General features: G+C 36.6%; 1 protein-coding gene across 2 annotated transcripts in view; it reads left to right on the top strand.

The window, feature by feature from the left end:
• HIBCH (3-hydroxyisobutyryl-CoA hydrolase) overlaps positions 1 to 21,059 on the top strand; it is a 40,196-nt gene that overhangs the window by 16,193 nt on the left and 2,944 nt on the right. For both annotated transcript variants that reach the window (XM_085066015.1, XM_085066014.1), the window contains exons 7-13: positions 3,339 to 3,417; positions 7,894 to 8,039; positions 8,848 to 8,934; positions 9,988 to 10,046; positions 10,786 to 10,867; positions 15,685 to 15,804; positions 16,991 to 17,024. In XM_085066015.1, the coding sequence (XP_084922141.1) occupies positions 3,339 to 3,417; positions 7,894 to 8,039; positions 8,848 to 8,934; positions 9,988 to 10,046; positions 10,786 to 10,867; positions 15,685 to 15,804; positions 16,991 to 17,024 (607 nt within the window). The remainder of the gene's footprint in view (positions 1 to 3,338; positions 3,418 to 7,893; positions 8,040 to 8,847; positions 8,935 to 9,987; positions 10,047 to 10,785; positions 10,868 to 15,684; positions 15,805 to 16,990; positions 17,025 to 21,059) is intronic.

The following is a 21,059-nucleotide window of genomic DNA, read 5'->3' as shown; positions in this document are numbered from 1 at the left end:
AAACACAGTCCCATGCTACGAACATGCTACTGTGAAGCAAATTAACTCTATCACAGCCAAAACCACCCCAGTAGTTTAAATTGGTTGCCTGTTAATTACTTTATTGTCCTTAACTGCTAGTCTTATCCTGTAAGTATCGTTTTAAAAATTCAGTCATTCAGCTGTCAGTGGAAAAAAACATTTCCATCCAGTACAAGCCTGATGGACCATGAGAATGTATTACCTTGGAAAAGTCTGAAGGAAGACATCAGCTTTAGTGTATGAGATCATGAAAAGAAAAACTCTGACAGTGCAGAGTATAGTGTATTTTAATAAAGATGTTATAGTGTTAAGACTTGAATGTGTAAATGCTGGAAGTACCTGGTGCAGTGAACACTGTCCAGCTGAAGATTTTTTAATGGTGTGAAGGGCCTCCTAGGTGGGACTCTAGCTGTGTAAGATTTCAGTTAAATTAGAATAAAATAAAATTAGAAAATCCAGAGAGGGAGGAGGAATGCATAGACTTCTGACTGGAAGAGTTTGTTCTTTACACTGGATAAACTAATGAGTATCTGTCCTCTGTATTAGATCTAGAAGATTAGACACATGCAGTGATGTCTTAACAGTTTGGAAAGTTACAAGCGAAAAAACAAAAGCATATGAACACCAGTTAATTAAGTTACTGGGGTTTGTACCATGAACTAATTCTTCTCTCCTAATTTTGTCTTGATACTGGATTATTTAGAGATGATCTTCAAAGATGTAAGAACATATTTGCACCACTTTCTTTATAATGAATAAAAAGAAAATACAGTTTTAGGCTTTTAAATATGCGTCTGAAATAAGGCTGTTATCTATAATATAAAACTTGAAGGCCATCTAGAAAACAAATCCAATTATGGCTTAAGCACTTGAGAAAGTGAAATCTGATTTAATTATTTCTTTCAAAAGAAAATTACATCTTTCAACTTTCTATTATTAAAACTCTACATTTATTTTTATCACCCTAAAAAAAGAACAATCTTGGAAGAGAAGCTCCCTGCATGGAGTTCACAGTAAAATCTTTGTTACTTAATACTCTAGCTAAAAATGTGAGTCCTTATACAAAATTCTGGTTGTCTAGAAAACAAGCCAGAAAAAATGCTTTGAGATAGATGGTATTTGTATTTTTAGATATGGGATTAGAAAAAATTAATTTAAGCATTAGAAAGACCAAAATGGACATGATTTTTATTTCACTATCTTTATAAAAATGTCATCATTATTGCTGAACATGCATAAAAATAACAGCAGGTTTTACTTAATGCAGTGAAAATATGCTATTATGACATTAAAAAAGTTGGAAGTGATGAAATCACATTTCCATTTCATTTAAGAGTTCTGGAACTGCTTTAGGAGTGAATGTAGCTTTACATGTAGCTTTGTATTTTCAGGAAAACTAAATATAAGATCCAAGGGCCTCATCTTGCTGCTGTTCAGATGAGATCTGACCAGTGATCAGAGAAAGGGCTAAAGGACAGATAAGGAATGAGACATAAGGTTTTATCCTGCAAAAATAAGATTCAGATGTTTGCTCCAATCCCACTCGCCTCCTTGGAACCAGCAGTGCTTCATGTGAATACATTTGGCTTAGTTCCTGAATGTAAAATCGAGTTTGATAACCAGTTACCCTATGGGTGCATTTCTCAGGAAATTAAACTGGAATTTTAAAAACTTCATACATCTATATTAAAACCTGAGAGTGGCAGATAGTCATTTTACAGAAAAAAACTTGAAAATATTTTCAGATTTAGTTGTGTATCACCCTAATGTAATAAGCAGTGACAATTAATTTCTTGTTGGGCAGAATTATAAGAGAGGTTAGGGAAGGATGTGAGGAAATAAATTATCTCAAGTTAAATTGAGATAACTTTAAAAAAAAAAGTGAATTAAAACCCACTGAAAGATCTCTGAAGATAAGCAAAAGGAAAAGATGTTCTTCTTTCACCTTAAAAACTATAAAAATATATACTGCTCATCCAAGGAAGTATCACCCAGTTAATACCACTGTTTTTGATGGGAAGTATGAAATACTGTGAAGATATTTGTGCAGACTAATAGCCTTATTTAAGTGCCTTTTTTCCTAGTATTTAAATTAACAGAAATGTTATTTTAAATCTATTATATCCGCATCAGACACTGGCTTTTTTTGGCCAATGAATTTTAAGATATCTTAGTTTTAAAGATATCTTAGTTTTAACATGAAGCATGGATGGCTGGAAGGACTGAGCAAAGGGAAAATTAACAGTGAGGAACAGAAGTAAACTGAAACAGTGGAAAGGAAGAGAGAGAGAATATTTGTGTGAAATAACTTCTTGTGAAGTATTCAGCAGAGTTTTGTCTCCAGAGAGGATCAAACACACATTTCTATTGACATGTATCATGTAGATAAGCTTTGAGAAGTGACACCTGAATATGTATGTTGTGGTTGTACCCTTTAACCTAAATGTTCTTGGATTACTTCAAATATTGTTTCTAAGTAGTAGTAACTTTTTCAGATAACCATTTTTGTCTTCATTTGTCAGTTTTCCTCTTGAAGACTTACCTAAATTAAATTTATTTTGTGTGAAGTACAAATATATTTTTTACTGAGCTTTGCTGCTGCTCACTACTTAAATCAGAAAATATGGCATAGACAACACCAGAAACTCTTCTGCTTTTGAGGGAAGTGTTTCATCAGGACAGGCTGTGAGAGGAGAGTGCTAGATAATTAGAAATGTGAATTCCATTTCTGACTTGGTGAACACAAGTACTGTGATAAAAAGTGAGTTTCTAACCACATACTTTGAATTTTAATCAATAATGCTGAAGGCTTTTTCTGCTTGAAATGTTTCTGTGTTTATAATGTAGGTAATTAGCACATTAGAAGAACAGTTAATTATTATTTCTTTAGAAAGCATTAGAATGACAACTTTGTGCAGTTCATGTATATTGCAAAAATATTGGGGTTTTTTTTTTGGTGATTTGAAGTACGTGCAAAAATTACAGATGGAGTAACATTAGCAAAAGGATGTCAACTCCGTTAGTAGTTCAATGGAGATAACAGGGTCACTCATGGTTTTTTGAAGTTATTCTCTGTATGGCTCACCCATCTTTCAAAGCATAGAATGCTATTTCAGCCAAGTCATAAAGATAATATCATGCTTTATTAGTGTTTGAACCATAAAAGGCCTTTTAATATTTTGTTGAGATGCACACGGTAAATCTAATATTATTTAAATTATAGAGCAAAGCAATAGATGTGTTACATAGGATTGTGGTTATGATTATTTTTACCAGTAAATTCGTAACTGTGTCCTTTGCCTGTGCTCCATGTATAGGGAGTTGGTGTCTCAGTCCATGGACACTTCCGAGTGGCTACAGAAAAGACTCTTTTTGCAATGCCAGAAACAGCAATAGGTAAGTATTTAACAGATTATCACATGTTAAAATGTTTAAGGTTTCACTGTTTGTATAATCAGGGTGAAATGTCTTTGAAAGCTTTGGTGGTAGTGAAAGAATTTTAAAAGTGAATTGGAAATCACCATGTATGGAAGGTATTTTCTATTAAATTATCAGAAAACTAATCTGTATTCTGGGAATTGATCACTGAGGCTCTTAACTGTCTGGATTGACACAAAGACTGTCAGGATACAATATTTTAAGAATGTAACCAGATCCAAGGAACTAAGTCTTACTACAGGTAGAGGCAAATAAAGTCTGAAGCTCTCAGTCCAGGTATGTCAGCTTTACCTTGGGAACTCAGTATGAGTCAAATTGGATGTGCTACAAACTGCTCTGCAATGTTAATGAGACAGATTTTGGAATTGCAGGTTTTCTTGTAGATTGCTAATGTAGACCCATTACAACTGTGCACAGATTCTATCTAGGCAAGATCACAGTGACTTCAGTGTCATCTTTGTTTCTTTTACATAGCAACATGTAGCTTGTGTTTTCTAATGTTTGATCCTGCAGTTTCTTTGTCAATTCTGAGATGTACAAAAAGAAAATGTATCTCAGAGTTACGTGAATAGGCAGGTATAGCTCAAGAAAAGTCAGTCAGATTAAAGTGAACCCTCCTGATGCAACTGTCAAGCACAATAAAGCATAGTAGACCACCCAAATATAAGTAAGCTCGTTGTATCTTTAACTCCTGAAAAAAATATTAGATTAATTTCTGCTGGCTGATAAATGTAATGTAACTTTTCTGAACCAGTAAAGTTGGGATGAAAAAAACAAAAGCTATTGCAGCCCTCCAAATATTTTCTTTTGCTGAAGAACATAGTAAATAACTTAAGCATTAATACAACATGAATTCGCTAAACTATGAAGTTTATAATCAATTCATGTACATGAAAACCATTTGAAGGAAGCAGATTGTATTTGTATTTTTTTAACTAAACAGAGAGGTTCCTTGGAATATGAAATTATTCTAATAATAAAGGTACATTCACTTTCTTCTTCAAGGGTAAAGATCTGAGTAGTTTTATCTTAACAAGAACTATGTACTTCACATAGATTTCTTGTGTTGACAAGGACTTATTTAAACAAAAATAGACTGTGAAGATATGTGAAGGAAAAGCTTAGAACTTGCTTAGGAAAGAAAGTAATTAAACACCTTTTAGGATCACTTAGAAGTAAAACCACTGAAATCTGTTTGGATTTAAAGGCTTAGCTGTTTTGATCTCCGTGGTGTGTGTTTAAAATGTCTAGCTCTCTAGATACTGTATTAATTGTTTTTTTCATGTGCTCACTTATTTCAGTAGGCATGACACCTTTGCTGTGAAATGAAAACAAAGCATTCATTCAGCTGCTCCATTTTCACACAGTTACTCTGCATTTGTACAGCACAGTCATTGAAAGGATATAGATAAATATGCCACTTTGCAAACAGAAAGAAAAGGCAGTTCTAGACTGTAGGAGTTTGACATAGATAAGATAAAACATTGGAAAGCAGCACAGAAGTAGAAACGTGTGGAAAAACTGCTGGTGGGGAGAACAAAAGATGAATGTGTAAGGTGTGGGCTTTGAGGTGATGTTATACTAATAATAGATACTTTGTTGTATATCCCTGCTAAGTTTTTAGCTTTCTAGAAGTCATCAGTAATAAATTCCCAGCCCCCTCTGCCAGACTAGGTAAGAATGTAGCAGCACTGCCTTTCTTAGTTTTGGCAGATGCAGAGTTGCACCTTTGAGATTACAGCAGTGTGTTGCGTCTCTGTCAGAGCACAGACTGCAAGTCTGCAGTACAGGCATAGACTTCTGGCCTGGGCAGCCCAGCAGTAACACAGCTCTTTTACTTCAGTAGGAATTTGAGAAATATTTGCTAAAGGCTAACAAAAAAACCCCCAAAAATCAAGTTCATGGAGTACATTAAGATAACCCCTTTAGCAAAGAGAAGCATATGGGAAGCGTTACTGGGAGAATTAAGAGCAATATGTAGAACATGGACAAAAGGATTAAAATTACAAGAGAAAAAGGAAGGCAGGGACATTGAAAAGGATACATTAGAAGCTATAGCAGACTATGTTTATGCAACCAAGTAAGTTTAAAGTGGATTAAGTGCACCTTCACTAATCCTGTTTGTAAATTCCTTAATTAAAACCTTCATTCAATTTAGTTTTATTTGCTTCTAAAGCAACTTAAGCTAATCAACTTCACAGTTTATTTAGAACAGATTTCCCTGTATTTGGCCAAGTGGAAGGGCACTATGGATCCCAACAGAAAGATGTTTTTCCTCTGGAAATGTACTGGAGCATGGGGAGAACAGTAGTCCAGCATCAGTATTATTTTAACTACAGCAAAAAGAAAAAAAATTGTTGTTATTCTGGTGGATGGAGAGAATAACGTAATTGCCTTTTTGTTTTGGAGGACGTTTTTAAGACAAGTTTTACTTTGAAATGAGGTTGGGGTTTTTTTTGTGTGGGTTTTTTTTTTTTTTTTCAGTAGAAGGATATCCAAGGGGAGACAGATGATTGGAAACATAAAACTAAATAGAAGTCTTGGCATCAGTGTTATAATGGCTCAGGCTGGGAAATTAAACGTAGAATAGACTTTCTGAGAATGTGAGTACAGATGAAAAAGAAAGGAAGTTGTTGCTGTTGAGCCGCTAGCAGAGAAGAAAACCCGGATTCTCAGCGTAGCATAGAAAAGAGAGATTTATTATTTTGAATCCAACCTATATAGGCTTTTCAGAGGTCACCCAGATTGGTCAGTCAGAAATGTCCCCCTAGGCCGGATTGGCCAGGCCTGAACTGCCCAAATCTTGAGACACTGTAACAACAACATCCAAACTTTATCTTTGTTTATAAAACACAGAAGAAGTTCTCGTGGGAAAGACCTGTGCTAGCCACAGGAAGTGATGAATTGTAGGTAATACAGCTTAGGGCTTTTAAAGGGTGTCATCAAGGCATTCAGCATTTCGGGAGTTGTGTGTCTCAGTAGCCTGGGGGATGAGGAATGAATCAATTAATGACAGCACACACATCAGCAGGAATAGAATACTACAGGTACAACTGATAGGAAGTGACTCCTAAAATCAACTTTTTGATGTATTAGAAGCAGCAGAACAAAAGGAAGACAAGAGGGAACCAGAGGAGAAGCTGAGAGATGGATTAGATATTAAGACTATTGAGATCGGAACACCGAAGAGTAGCTGCCTGAAAGAAACCTCCCCTTGTTCCATCTGAAGGGGAGGACAATTCAGGAACCACTAATTTGCCATGTCTCAAAATAGTTGTAATAGAGTCTTTCTGTAATACATACATTTACTCCTTTGTGAACAAAAGCAGTTACTTGTGAGTGAAAAATAACCACCATCTATCAGAACCCCTTTTAAACTCCGTATGTGCATCTGAATTTTCCTAGTTAATACCTCTACTTGGGCAAGTTTCTTATGAGTGTCTTATTGCTCATTTGTATTCTTTTTCATTTATTTTCATGCTTCATTTATTCTCTGAAAGTGAAAAAAACCCTACCACACCTTTGATTTTTTTAAAAGACTTTCCATGAATGCACCATTGGCATGATTTCAAGCCAGTAACTGGACCCTGCTGCTATGCATTCAGATTTCTGAAATCAATACACCTAAGCTGAAGTTTTCTGAAGTTTAAGTATGTTACAAAAAGTGTCTTAAATTTGTTTTGCCAGTGATCAATGTATATAACAGAAGGTATATACTTTTCAATTGCAACTTTTAAAAGTATTTTAAATCTTATTCACAGCTTTGAATTAAAAAAAAAAACCAAACTACCCTACTCTTAAGATTTAAAAAATACATAACACAGTTACTAAACTGGAAGGTTCAGTATTTTTTTTAAATTTCAGCTTAGTCACACTCCTGTCAAAGAGCCAAGCACTACTAAGTCAGCATCTTGTGCCTCCACCTTCAAGAGGACCCTGGCAATACTGTTGATCTATTATTGAATTCTCAGCCCCAAAATTTGTTCAAACTAAGTTGCACAAGAGGCACTTAATCAGTGTTTTATATTTTTATCATAATAAAAGATTTCAGTGCAAAAGCAGCGTCCAGTTTGAATTCGCAAAAATTGTTTCACAATTCTTGGTGTCACTTCTGTTCCTTTGCTGAGAACACACTTGATTCTTCAAGCACCTAAAATTGTCTCGAGTTGTTGGCAAACAGAATAAATATTATTCTTTGGTATATATTTTTAAAGGATGTGCTAGTGGAAAGGATACAGTTTGGAAAGTGTTCAAGAGTTTGCTTTTAGGAAGGGTTTTGCTGCCAGAAATGTCAAGCCAAGTCAAGGAGAAATTTGGGCAAGGTTGCTGTGCCTGTGTAAGGGAGATGAAAGTGAGACAAGAAAAAATAGCTACTAAGTGATGATTAGTACAAATTCTTCTCTCTTCACTTTTGTTTTGTGTTGTTTATTACAGGCCTTTTTCCTGATGTAGGTGGAGGGTATTTCTTGCCAAGGCTCTCAGGAAAGATTGGCTATTACCTCGGACTAACAGGATTTCGGCTGAAAGGAAGAGATGTGCTAAAAGCTGGCATTGCTACACATTTTGTAGAATCTGAAAAGGTAAGGTGCCAACAGTGCTGGCCAGGGCACAACCTACAGCCCCAGTGACAGATTTGGGGGTTTAGCACCTCAATGCACTGTTAGCAACACGAGTGTCTGCAGAGGTGCAGTTACATTAGCTGGCCATGCCCTGCAAACAGGGATGGTAAGACACTCTCAAGCTGTCCTTCTAACACTTGCCAGCTGGTGACAGCTTTGCTTGAAGGAAGGAGCAAATGGTGCTGTTTTTACAGTTCCGCTGTTGGAAGGGCATGATCTACTCAGCATAAACGAAGTTGCTCAAAAAATGGTGCAGTTTAGGCAACAGTGTATTTATACAGCTGCAAAGTATTCAATCAGGATTACACCCCATTAACGTGTTCTTTATCAATCTCCTTAACAAGTATCCTGTCCGTTTCTTACAGTGCATAATATTCCAGTAACTGGCATGTACTTAAGTGAAGGAGGAACTATGACTTGCTTCCCTTTTCTGTGTGAATGCCCATGACTGTCAGCATGGAGCTGGCTAGATGCTGTTCTGAGCAAAGCAGTGCTGCCAGGCTCCTGCTCTTTCCTCTCAGACTGGTGTAGCCTGGCTTTTCCTGCTGCAGCTGTGGCACTGCTCTGGGGGCTGCTTGGAAAGTGGTTCTTTGCTGGTCATTGCAGACATAATTAAATTCTAGTGAACTCTGTCTCCTTGTGTTGTTTGCTTTATACTTCTTTAAGGTCTGTCAAAAAGTTGGGGAGGATGAGGGGGTGTTTATATGTGTATATCATACTATTACTATAGTAATAACCCTTATTTGTAATTAAATCTTATTTTTAAAAGCTGCCTGCCTTGGAGAGAGACCTGATAGCACTGAAATCTCCTTCAAAAGAAAAAATTGCAGACTTACTGAACTCTTACCACATGAAGGTAATCTGAAATCACTGAAATAGAGCAAAATTGTTAAATATATGTAGACATTCTTTTTTTGTCTGTGCTACTGATCTTTTTTGTTGTTGAAAAGAATGAGTTTCTAAACATTTTGCACTCTATCCATAATACTTGTGTTAGCTCCATGTAACAATGGGCATGAAAAGAAAAGGTTTTGCCTTTACAGTCAGTGGCTATTTTAACTCTTCTGATGTGCACTGCAGTTTTATTTCAAAAGAAAGAAAACTTCTAGAGTCAAATCAGTATTCAGTGTTATTTAGTCAGGCTGAATATTATTTCCCTGTTGTTCAGCTTTAAAATGAGCTGTGTCTACTCTTGTTATTTCTGTATTGTAATTACTAAGTTCACAAATAAGATTAATTAGAAAAATAAGTGGGATAAGCCAATTTACATCATAGTACTGATTATTTTGACAAAACAGAGTGCTATGAAATGGGAATGATTATATGTTGCAGTATCCTGCTTTACAAGATGACACTGAATGGAAACTGTGTATTTTTAGTTATCAGAGCTGAAATGCCAGGGAATCTTTTTCAGCTTCAGCTGCTGTTCCTGAAACATCTGCTTATGTCCCAAACCCCTTAATGCCAGAAGATGTGAAACATTTGACAGCCTTCCCACAAAAGGCCGATGGATCTTTCACACACTTTGTACGTCTTTTTAAAAACAATCTCAGGTTTTTGAGTAGATTTATCTACACTGACTTTCTTAGTGTATTGCACAGAATTGTTTTGCTAGAATAATCACAATTACTTGTGTAGAAGGTAACCATCCAGACAAATGTGGATACACAGTAGCTCAGAGGAAGCACTGCAGCATGAGGCAACATCTTTATCGATGCAGGATGAAGTGACAGGTTCATATATACACACTTCAAAATTATAATTCATTAAAAATGGCACTGTCTTATAAATATTAACTGTTCATTTGTGATATGATGTTTCTATAACACAGGTCACTGAAATTTTTTAGTACTGATACACTTTTCAGTCAAAAGTAACCAAGTAAAATATGTATTTGCTTTTTAAATAGTGCACAATTGATCAAGAAAAGGCGTTTGTACTTGATGAACATATGGAGAAGATTAACAGGTATTCAGCAATTTTAAAAAAATATTTTCTTGGGTAGAGAACATGAAGTTAAATTTAGTAACAATATTTCACAGATGAAGTGAGAGAAACGATCTCCATTTTTAAGTAACATTTTGTCTTTAGGGAGCTTTATCTGAATCTCATTAAATATTTCATTCATCAGTACATTAAATACTAGAGCAGAGTAGCCTGATTCATGGCCTATGGCACATTAAAATGAACATTTTCTATAGATATTGGATAGGAATTTGTGAGAATAGCTGTTCAGCTGAACAGGAAATGTTACCTAGCACTCATTGGTTTAAGGCCATTTCTGTGATTGCTTGGAACTTCTGTGCATCAGAAAGGGAAGGAGAAATAAGTGAGAGTGATAAGAAGCAGCTAAAACTCTGGAAGAAGGATGACAATAATTATATTTAGAGACAAAAGATGTTGACACCAAACCAGTAGAACGGAACTGATAGCTAAAGATTTGATATGTTACAACAATACAACTAAGACTGATGGTAGTAATTCAAGTTTATAGATAAATACCAGAGTTTGTTGGTGAGGTTTACTGAAACATTAGAGATTTGTAGAGAAAAAGGAGATGCCTGAGTTACTTGAAACTGAACAACATGGAGCACATTGCTAAGAAAAGCAGCTGTTATGCTCTGTTTCTAATGTCAGTGTTACTGACCCTTCAAAGGTAAGAGGAAGACTGAAGAAGTTTGTTAACTAATTTTTTTTTTTCTTATAGTATTTTTTCAGCAAATAGCATGGAAGAAATCATTAAAAAATTAAAGCAGGATGGTTCTCCTTTTGCCATGAAGCAGCTAGAGGTAATGCCTTCTATGTTATTTTTGTTAGAGATTTTAAGTCTGGTTTTATGGCTTCTTATCATAGGGCAGACTTTAGTCGCCCTATAGGGGCATTGGACTGAGAGCCTCAGGTTCTCACACATAGTCCTGAAGGATTCTCAGTAGTTCTGCTCAGACAAGAATATTCCTCTAAAATCACACAATGTGATCACCATCATATTGTGCATAAAGCTCTAATCTAGTGAAAAACTAAACTCCCCTTTCTTTTCCTCTCCCCACAGCCAGGGGGTTGTTGGGAACAAGTGTTCCCTTTATAGCTTCTCATTTTATTGCCAAGGCTTGGAATAAAACAGTGCCAGGACAGTGGTGTTGTTTTTCTTCCATTTCAGATATGTCATTTGGGTAAACAGCAAAAAATGTATAATCACAAAGTACTTTTTTTATCTTTTTACTGCATTTCTGAGTGCTGTATGTAGTTACTACTCAAAAACTGTACAGCAATGCTACACACATAATTCATGCTTCAGCCTCAAAAGCAAGAAGCAACTTACATTAATTTATAAATAATGTCTTCCTTTGAAGTGTCTGAGTTCAGATGCCTTGTATAAGTTTGCTTTGGAGCTAGTAAAATACTACAGCTAGATAGAACTCAAGCATTTCACCAACAAAAGTGCCATTTTAACTTTAATTACAACTCACAGAAAAAACCCATTTTCATAATAATACAAAACACCCATCATCTCTGATATGAACAGAAGGAGTTTCATAAGGTAGTATTCACATTAGGTATTCTGTCACTTTAAAACAGAATTTTAATTCAAAATATAACACATTGTCGCTGGAACTATCTGTTTTTGAGAAAGGAAGTTTTCAGATTCTCTTTGTGCCAACCACAGTACATCTAGTACAGTGCAAGAAGTTTAGCATATGTATTAAAAAAGCAAAATTCAATAAAAGGGAAAGCTCATTTTTTCCCCTAGTATTCAAGTTTCATTGGATAATGCAGTCCAATGAGCTGGTGCCAGAATGAAAATTTTATCTGTTTGTATTGATTAGATTCAGTGGATGCTGAAAACAACCAAAAATTATTTCTTATTTTTCTTTATTGTTTATGGTAGTACATTTGTTTAATGATTTTAATTTAGAGATTAAAACTAGGTCATCGACTTCAAAGTTGTAATTTAGGGTAACTGATTTTTTAAATTCCTGAACAAAAAAAAAAAGAGGCTATTTTGTTGCTTCTTCAGTTCTCTTATCTCATGTCTTTAATAGCACTTTATAACAACTTTTTTCTTTTATGTGATTCATAAATGAATGTCCTTGGAATTGACCGAAGTTTCTGAACAATTGTCTGTTCTGTTCAAGAGATAAGACTGTATTAGTATGACTTCCTTGAATCTGTGCAGAAATTCATGGGAAAAAACCACAAAACAAATCCCACATTTTCTAGCAGATGCAAGACTTACTAGTGTGAACAAATACTTAAGCTTCAGAGAAATTCCTGACAGCAGACATGCTGTACTAAGCAGCAAGATTAGGTAAGATAGTGAAACCAAGGTTTCTCTTTAGTGTCCAGGTACAGGAACAACAGCATATCCAATTGATAAATACCATATCAGCTGATTCAATAGCAACAATATCTATGCTGGATATTTATTATGGTATGTATGCTTATGGAATAAGCCCTAACAAAGTTTAATAAAGATACCCTAATTTGGAGGTGCCCCTTGGTACATCTGCCTTGTAGCTTGGATCAACAGATACCTTTTAGTGTTAATAAAATGGAACTTCTAGCTCTGCTATAATCCAAGTATACTGGATTATAATCCAAGTATACTGAGCCATGCTATCCCAAGTATCCTGATCAGTGTGATCTGCAGTACTTCTGCTTTTTGCTTTCAAAACATGCCTTCTTGGCAGGCTGTCACCTATCTGATACTGAAATATTGCATGAAGAAGAATACAAAGTTGTTATAATTCTACTTGAGAATGACTTGATGATTTACAGCACATTTTGAACCTAGTTGCAAACAGGTGGAAAGCTAGAGAACTAACTTTGAACTCAAGGGTTTTTCAAGCCTTTAACTTCATAGTGTTATTTTGTTTTCAGGATTTACATGAGCCAAAAAGCTTCAGAATAGCAGATACACCATTTCTAATGGGATGAAGTAAACATGTGGGGTCAAAACCTGAAAAGGATCAGATACTTGACTTGGTTTTCTCATAATGCTTTCTTAGAGCATTTTTTGGCAGGACACTACAGCTTCTGAGCACTGATGCTTCATGGTTTAATATCTTTTATTGTTGTTGAATGAATGCCAATGTAGTGTGCAGGACACTGCAGACTCAGAATTACAGGACACATTGTCCAGAGCTACTGGTCAGGGCTGGATGTCCACAATAGCCCCTGAAATGTTAATGGATATGGAGCAAATGGGTGACGTAGATTACAGGAGTGAAACTTGGGAGTGTTGAATTCAAAGCAGCATTCTGAAACTGTGTTAACAGACCAGTAAGAGTGATATTCTGTCCTTAGGCAGCTTTCCTGTGATGCTTTGGCTAGATACTTCCCATACTTGTTAAAGCTCATCCAGGACCTTTGTTCCCTGTGGCTGAACAAATGCCTTGATATCTCAGAAAGTCATGGGTGTCTTCATCTATTGCAAGGGAGGTGATGCACTGAACCTCTGGGAGGTTTTTGGTTTTTAAGTAAAAGAAGAACTATTCCCACTGTAACTCTTGTGCTCCACTGTGTCAATGCCACTTAATTCAGTCACCTTCTGATAGTATTTTATTGGTATTCAGTCTACTGCAAATTCAGCTTAGAGCTTTTGGCATCGTTGTGTCAAAATCAAGATGGTTTGAAATACTGGAATAGATGTCAAATATTTCTATGAAGGCTTCTTTGCATTTTAGTACTCCCCACTCCAGCCTATCCTGTCTCCTTTTCAGGCTTGTTCCCTAGCACCAATCCCAACTCTTTGTACAGAGAATGTATTTATAGCTACACTGATGACTCATTTTTCTGCAATTACTCCTACCCATTTTCCTGCCATGTTCCTCTTCCTCCAGCTTGATTTATGTCAGTACCTCCTCCACCTTCAGCCTCATTGATATGCCAAGATAACCAGTCTAGTGCATCTAGCAGCTGCCTTAAGTGCTGTTTTCAGATCTTCCCTATTCCAGTGCCTGCTTTGACCAGAAAGAACTTGCCATTACCATTTCAACTCTGGAACCATCTCGCTGTACCCTGCATACCATTTAACCTGGTCTGAGCAAAGCTTCCTAATCTAAATTACAGGATGTCAAACTCAAAGGGGGAAAGGTCCAGTTGAATGGTAAGGCCAGCAAGAGCATACTCCAGGAAATAAGGGGTCCAGTTAAGAGCTGCCATCCATCTGAGACCTACAGTGATGTAGTTAGAGCTACAGCACATTTCTTAATCTGCTGAAGCACAGCTTGTTGTTCAAGAGCTTGACCAGACCTCAGGAGCTGTTGGCACTTTGAGCCTCTGTTGGCTCTTTCTTTGCCAGCTTCTCTCTCAAGCACAGTGGTTACATGTAAGCAACAGAAGGGCAGAACCAGTGCTTTTGAGGCACAATTCCACAGACTCCTGCTTGTATAGCAATCACATGTTTTCCAGCTTAACTAGGCAAAATGGGTCACTGCTGTATCAGCTGGTGTCTGGAGGGATGAAGAGTAATTGGGAGCTAGAAAAAATGTTGCTGCTGACGACTGGAAATCTGCCATTTCAGTCTGTGGTAAGGAGCCTAATATCTGCCATGAAAATAATGTAAAGAGGCAAATCTTACCATCTGCTGCTTTTTAATAGTGGTAAAAATGTCCTAATTATCAGGAAATGTCTATTGTCCTGTGAATGATATTTGGATTTACAGAGGAAGGAGAGTCTTGTTTAGAGTAAAAAAACAAAGATAAGCAACAATAAGATTTAGCTCCTTTTCCCCACAACCCATGAAGCTTTAAAGCTCGGTTCCGTTTCCTTAACTAGGTTTTTGTCTTTCTCCCCACTTTCCCCTACTGTTTACTGGCCTGCTGTTAATCCAGGGGTACTCCTGAGAGCCAGATTTACAGCATTTGTTTGTGTCCCTTAAACAAATCTTGTCTGTGGCACAATATTTATAGCCTGTAGTTCCATCAAAAGCAGTAAGGCATGACCTCCAAGCTTCCTATCATCAGAGTAATGTAGGGCTAAATCACCTCAGTGTCTGTTGAGCCCAGAAAAGAAGCCTGGATAAATATGCATTCATGTTTGAGTTATTTTAATATTTTCTTTCACAGTTTTCTTCTTTGCACATCATTGGGTCTCTGCAAATGATCTGAAAGCAACTACTTGAAGTGTGTTGCCAGTCTCTCTGTTATTACCTTATTATTGTACCAAGTAAAACTTAAATGCTGGGCAATACTAATATCAGCTAATCAGTAAATTAAGAGAAATTCAGACTATACATATGATATTCAAAAGCAAAGTATAATTGCTTATAACACTTGTCAAAAGATTCTGCTTGAAAATGTCTTTCAAACTACATCAATTTTTCTGGTTAGTAGTAATTTGATCATAGATGATGGGACTTTAGGAATTCTAGGCTTTCCACAAGTGATGGCATACATCCCAGAGATCTTGCTGATCAAAGTTTATGCAAGGAAGTTCATTTAATGTGACAGCTTGGTGGGAGGGAGCAGGAGGAATAGGTGTCACAAAGGGAGCTCAGGGAGAAGAGAGCCATCATTTCCTTCACAAAGTTTAAAATGCACAAAAGACAGATTTGCAAATGTGTCCAAAGTGAAGAAAATAAAAATAATGTGAATGTCTTCCCCAGGCTATTAATAAGATGTCACCTACATCCTTAAAGCTGACTCTCAGACAGCTCAGAGAAGGAGCTTCCATGAGCTTACAGGAAGTACTCATGATGGAATACAGACTGAGCCAAGCATGCATGGTAAGCAACAGCTGAGCCCCTTGTCCTTTTCCAGCCACAGAGGGGGAGCAGTTTATCCAAGACTAAAAATTTTATGTAGGTTACATCAATATAATTAATAGGTTTATAATTTATAGGTTTTAATTTTCAATGTCATCTTTGTGTGATTGTGAGGCTGTCAGTTTTCTCTAGTTTCATGTTATTATATGGAATGCAAAGGATGCTACATTAATAATGGTCAGATGGGAATGGTAGAAAACTTCTGGTAAAAAAGCATGAAAACATTAATATATAGTTTCATATTTGGATTGTAATTTTAAAACTGGTGCTCTTGAACAGATTTTCTATTTAAATTACTTAGTCCTCAGTGCCTAAGTTCCCAGCAGCAGGATGCAAATAGTTGTTTATCACTGCCTTTCAAGAGTGTTGTCTATGAAAAATTTATCACAGCAAGAGATTTCAGTGCTATTTGTACTAAGTGCTGAGTACTTGGATTGCATATGAGAAAGTGATCTTTTCTGTGGAACGGAGCTGCTAACTGAATTACCTGAACAAACTACCTTACAGGGTTCCCCATGGCATCCTTATTATTAGTTTGGTCACATTTTAAAATAAGGTTTTCATATGTCCGATTAAATGATTTGCTATGGTTAAACTAAATACTTAAAGAAGTGAAAATCTGTCTAATTCTGATATGTTGTAATGCCTGATTGAAAATAGGATTGGGGCTCCGTTACTAATGAAGCATGCTTAGGGATTTAAGTGTTGCATTTAGCTTTATCAAAAAATAACTGGATGTTTACAGGATTCCATTTAACTGCAGAGTGTTCCAAGTATGCAAAATACATCACAATTCCCGTAGAGGAGGTTTTCTCAGAAGGATTTCTGACCCTACACACCTCAGCCCCATCATATGAAGCTCTTTAGAAAAATATCTGAGATGTAACAGAGAGAGAGAGCTTGGACTGTGGCAAAGGGACTGATTAGCTGCAGGTCACAGACTGATTTTAAGATATGTGGCTGCATTTAGGCAAGAAGATACAGAGAGCTCTTTAATAAGTAAAGACAAAGTAGACCTAGAAAAGAACATTACAAGTGGGACTTATCTGAACCCTGAGGACTTGCATTTTGAGCAGAAGTGGGATAGGGAAAGATGGGATAAATAGAATCTGTCATGTTGCAGCTTTGTTTTTTTATAATCTTTCAGAAAGGCCATGACTTCTACGAAGGGGTTCGAGCAGGTAAGCATCACACCAGAAACACTTCTCAAACTAATAATACACAGATTCACTATTGTGGTGCTTCTTTGGAGATTACTACAAGTGCATGTGAGCAACAGCCCAGAGAACACTTCCCAGCTTTTCATAGGTTTTGCTTATTGGATTCCTGTGCAGCCAAAATTTATTGTTTGTTCCAAAGCACAAGAGCCACGTTGTTTCCTTTGTGTAATCTCTGTTCCCTAAGCTTTATCCACCTGGTTTCACCATTTCATATTTAACACTGACAGCAGTGAGCAGCTACACATATCACTTATGTCCACTTATTATTAAACTAATACAGGTTTAGTATTGCCACAGAACTGGTTCAGCCAGCTACACAGTGCTTTAAGATTCAAAATCAAGAACAACTGTTTGCATAGAAAACTCTTAGAACAGAGACTTACTTTCCCCCATGTCCAGAATATCTCTGAATAGAAGTGTCTTAACTACTAAAAAACTATATATGTAAATTGTTAAATAATTCAGCATTTTAAGTCACTGGTCAAGGGAGGTAGTGGTAAAAGTAGAGCAGTGGCTCAGCAAGTTCATCCAGGGGACAGACTTGGAGTCTGTCCTTGATCCTACTGCTGATTCACTGTGCAGTTTGTCAAACCCAAAGTCACATCTGTTAGGAGCTGAAGCAATTATTTATGTCCTGTTCATCACGAGATGAAATAAAGCACATGCATTTCTTTTCCCAAGGAGCTTACAGTACAAGGCATTTAGATGGATAACTTTGGGTTGGACTTTTAATTCACAGTGTTGCATACTCAAGTACATATTATCACCTCCTCCTCATTGTTTTATATCTGTCTTTATAAAGCAGTTAAAAATCCACTTGAGGAATGGATATTAGTTGGAGCGTCTACTATTAGTAGCGCTGTATTAAAGATAGCCTGGGGTGAGAGATGCAAAATTTATTCGTACAGCATGGGGAAAGTTTCTGATTTTAATTAATTAGTCTTTAGCACTTATTAGCAGACACTCCTTTGAAGAATTTTCCACGTGTTGAGAAGTGGTTTTCATTATGTTGGTAATGGGGACAAGGATATCTTAAAAATACTACTCCTGCGGTATATTCTAAATCAGCATATAAGCTGCTGAAATGTAGTTATTCAGGAAGTGACAAACTCCAAGTCTGAGAGTCAGAGGAACACCAAACTGAATTTCTCCTTGTAAGGCACAAGGTCATGAAACCATCTGGGGACTGCAGTACAGTACAAAAGCAAATCCCTTGTCAGTATGGCCAGGAAATACACAAACTGCTTGTAGAGAGAGAAGCTGCAAGAACAGCAGTTGGGAAACTTCTCTTTTATACAGAATGATGTAGCAAAAGTTTAACTATATCAGAGGAAGGGGAAAAAAAACAACACCAAAGATCCAACTGCACTGAGGGGATTGCTTGTAATAATAGTCTGTTCTTGAAGCACTTTTGTTCTCTACTTACTGTGTATGTCTTGTTCTCACATTTCCAGTGTTAGCACTGTTTCTCTTGTTTCAGAAGAGTGTAGAAGCTGACTAAAGATCACTTTTGTAGTTGGTTCTAATTTCATAAAAATCATTATCCATCAATGTGCTGAGCATCCTTTTTAATAGGAAGTGAGATTGTTAAGTACTTCAGAGGATCAACCATTGTAAATAAAAGTGATAAAAGTGTTAAGTATTAGTCCCTTCTCTCTTAAAGCATTACATGACAGGCATTTAAGAGCCAGCTGTTGACCTTCTCTACCACAAAAAGATCTACCACCCAAAGAAGCTGAGTTACAACAATCAGAGCCTAGGTTAAGAAGGTTTTTCAGCATCAAATAGCCACAGGTCAGGTTTTAATAATAGCTTTCATCTGCTTCAAACCATAATTTTAAAAGGCATGCTAGGGAAGTACTTTAAAAGCTTTTTAAATCTGCTTTGACCTGAGGTCAAAAATTCATTTTTCTTTTAGCCAGTTTTCTTTCAACCTGAAAATCTGCTGTGGCAAACAGTCTTCCCTGTTTATGATTCTTGTGACTGAAGCTATTAAAGAAAAGCCAAAACCCTTAAAGCATAAAACACATGGATCATATTTCATCAACATTTTCCCATAAAATGGTAAATGTGGACTTGGAACACATGAGGTATCAATTTTTCACCTTCAATAATAGAATAATATGTAAACTAAGAAATTGATAGGTCTGGGTAGTTTCCAAGAATTGTTTTTCAAATCTTACTGCCTAAGAAAAGTGGTCATTTTTGGAGTCAGTGCTCAAACACACCTAGGTAGGATACAATCTCAGCAGCAAATCTCAGGGAAAAATATCTCTTAAATTACCTTCCTAACTCTTTGTGCAGGATTGTGCACTTGAAATGGAATTGCAAAGGTCTTCTACATCTTGCTGATCCTGCAAAGATGATATTTCTGTGCAGCTTCTGCCACCTCCCCTGCAGTGCTGGCAGATGTTAGCTGTACCTTGGGCATCCCAGGGCCCTGCATGAGTTGAGAGATTTTATGGCAGCAAACAGAATGTCAGGGGCTTGGAAATATCAGAGTTTTGACTGTGCTGAAGGAAGCTCAGCAACAGAGCACTAACTGAAGTCTGGCAAAGTCACTGCTACTGAACAGAGGAGTTGGGGATTTTTATTAAAAATGGTGAAACACAAGAACAAACCCTTAACACAATGTCCGTGCTCAGTCCCTTTTAAATTAATGAATTTCCCTTAGCCTACCTTAGTGGTCTTCAGAATTCTTATTCTGTTCTTGTAATGATTGATGTCAAGCTGGAGAAATACAAAATACACAGAAGTCAATGCAGAAAGTGAATATTTTTATGATACTACTGGAAAAAAAGTATTTTGACTCATACAAAATTAAAGATTTCATTGAGGAGACCATTATGAGCATTCAGTTTATCCACAACAGTAGAACTGGCCAGAGATCCAAACAGAAGGATAAACTTGGTTAGACAGCAGTGCCCTGGAGTGGAGAACTGGCTGCAGTCACAGCATGGCAGAGGTGAAGCTCTAGTAACATACACATGGACATCTTTTCCTCTTTCATTTAAAGCATCTCCAGTCAGTGTTGGCTTTTGTGGATAACAGTTTTAGACTGTTTTGGCTAGACTGTGATCTTCAACTAAAATTAAAGAAAATCAGTAGATAAATACTACTCCAGTGGAATAAACATAGTTGATTGGGACAATTGCATCTTTTGATCCAAGCCAGTCAATGGTTTCACCGTGTTTAGAAATAACTTGTAGGAGTATAGCTTTTCAGTAAATTACCCCATTGAACAACATAGCAAAGTCACTCTTTTACAGGAAATTTCTTTTCAAGATTTGTCCTCATGGATTCTGTTTTCTGTGGAAGTGCAGCTTCTATCCATATAGTGGCTTAGTTTTTACAATTAGTGTTTATTTGTCTCCAAGGAGTCCTTAGTTCCCTAGTTGCAAATAAATGGGTGTAGCACCTTGACTTGCCTTTCTCTTTAGGGATGTAAGCTAAAGACTTGTGATGCTTGTATGTCTTCAGCTACAGAAATCTTAATTACTGCAGGTGTCATTTGAATGGTGTTTATTTTCTAGGCATTCTCAAGCATTGGTTAAAGACAGAAAAGTTAAAAGAGAAGTCTTCAAGTCTCATTTTTTACTATAAGGTGTACACAGGCCATAATGCCTCTCTGTTGATAAGGCACAGTCTTTAGGTAGGTACATAAAAATAAGTAGGAACATAAAATCCCATTCCCTAACACATTCCTCATTTTGGATATTTCTAGTTTACTAGAAATAAGAACAAAGTCAGTTTAGAAAGACACAACAACTTACCAAAAAATAGCTGTTATTCTTTGAAATATCTGGTCTCTGAGTATCATCTGTTTACCTGCCTTTAAAACCATCCAACAAACAAACAAAGGCCATACTCAGGAAAGGAGTTTGAAAAGGGCTCCTTCTTCCTGCCCATCTTTTATATGCTGTGGGCTGTGTTGGTCAGGTGGTTCCCCCAGGCCACAGGTGCATCTCCAAATCAGTTGTTGATATCACTCACCTG

This window comes from Lichenostomus cassidix, chromosome 7 (genome assembly GCF_008360975.1).
Source record: "Lichenostomus cassidix isolate B80296 chromosome 7, HeHo_3.0, whole genome shotgun sequence".
Taxonomy (NCBI): domain Eukaryota; kingdom Metazoa; phylum Chordata; class Aves; order Passeriformes; family Meliphagidae; genus Lichenostomus; species Lichenostomus cassidix.
The sequence above is the reverse complement of the archived record's forward strand: the minus strand, read 5'-3'. Positions and strand labels throughout refer to the sequence as shown.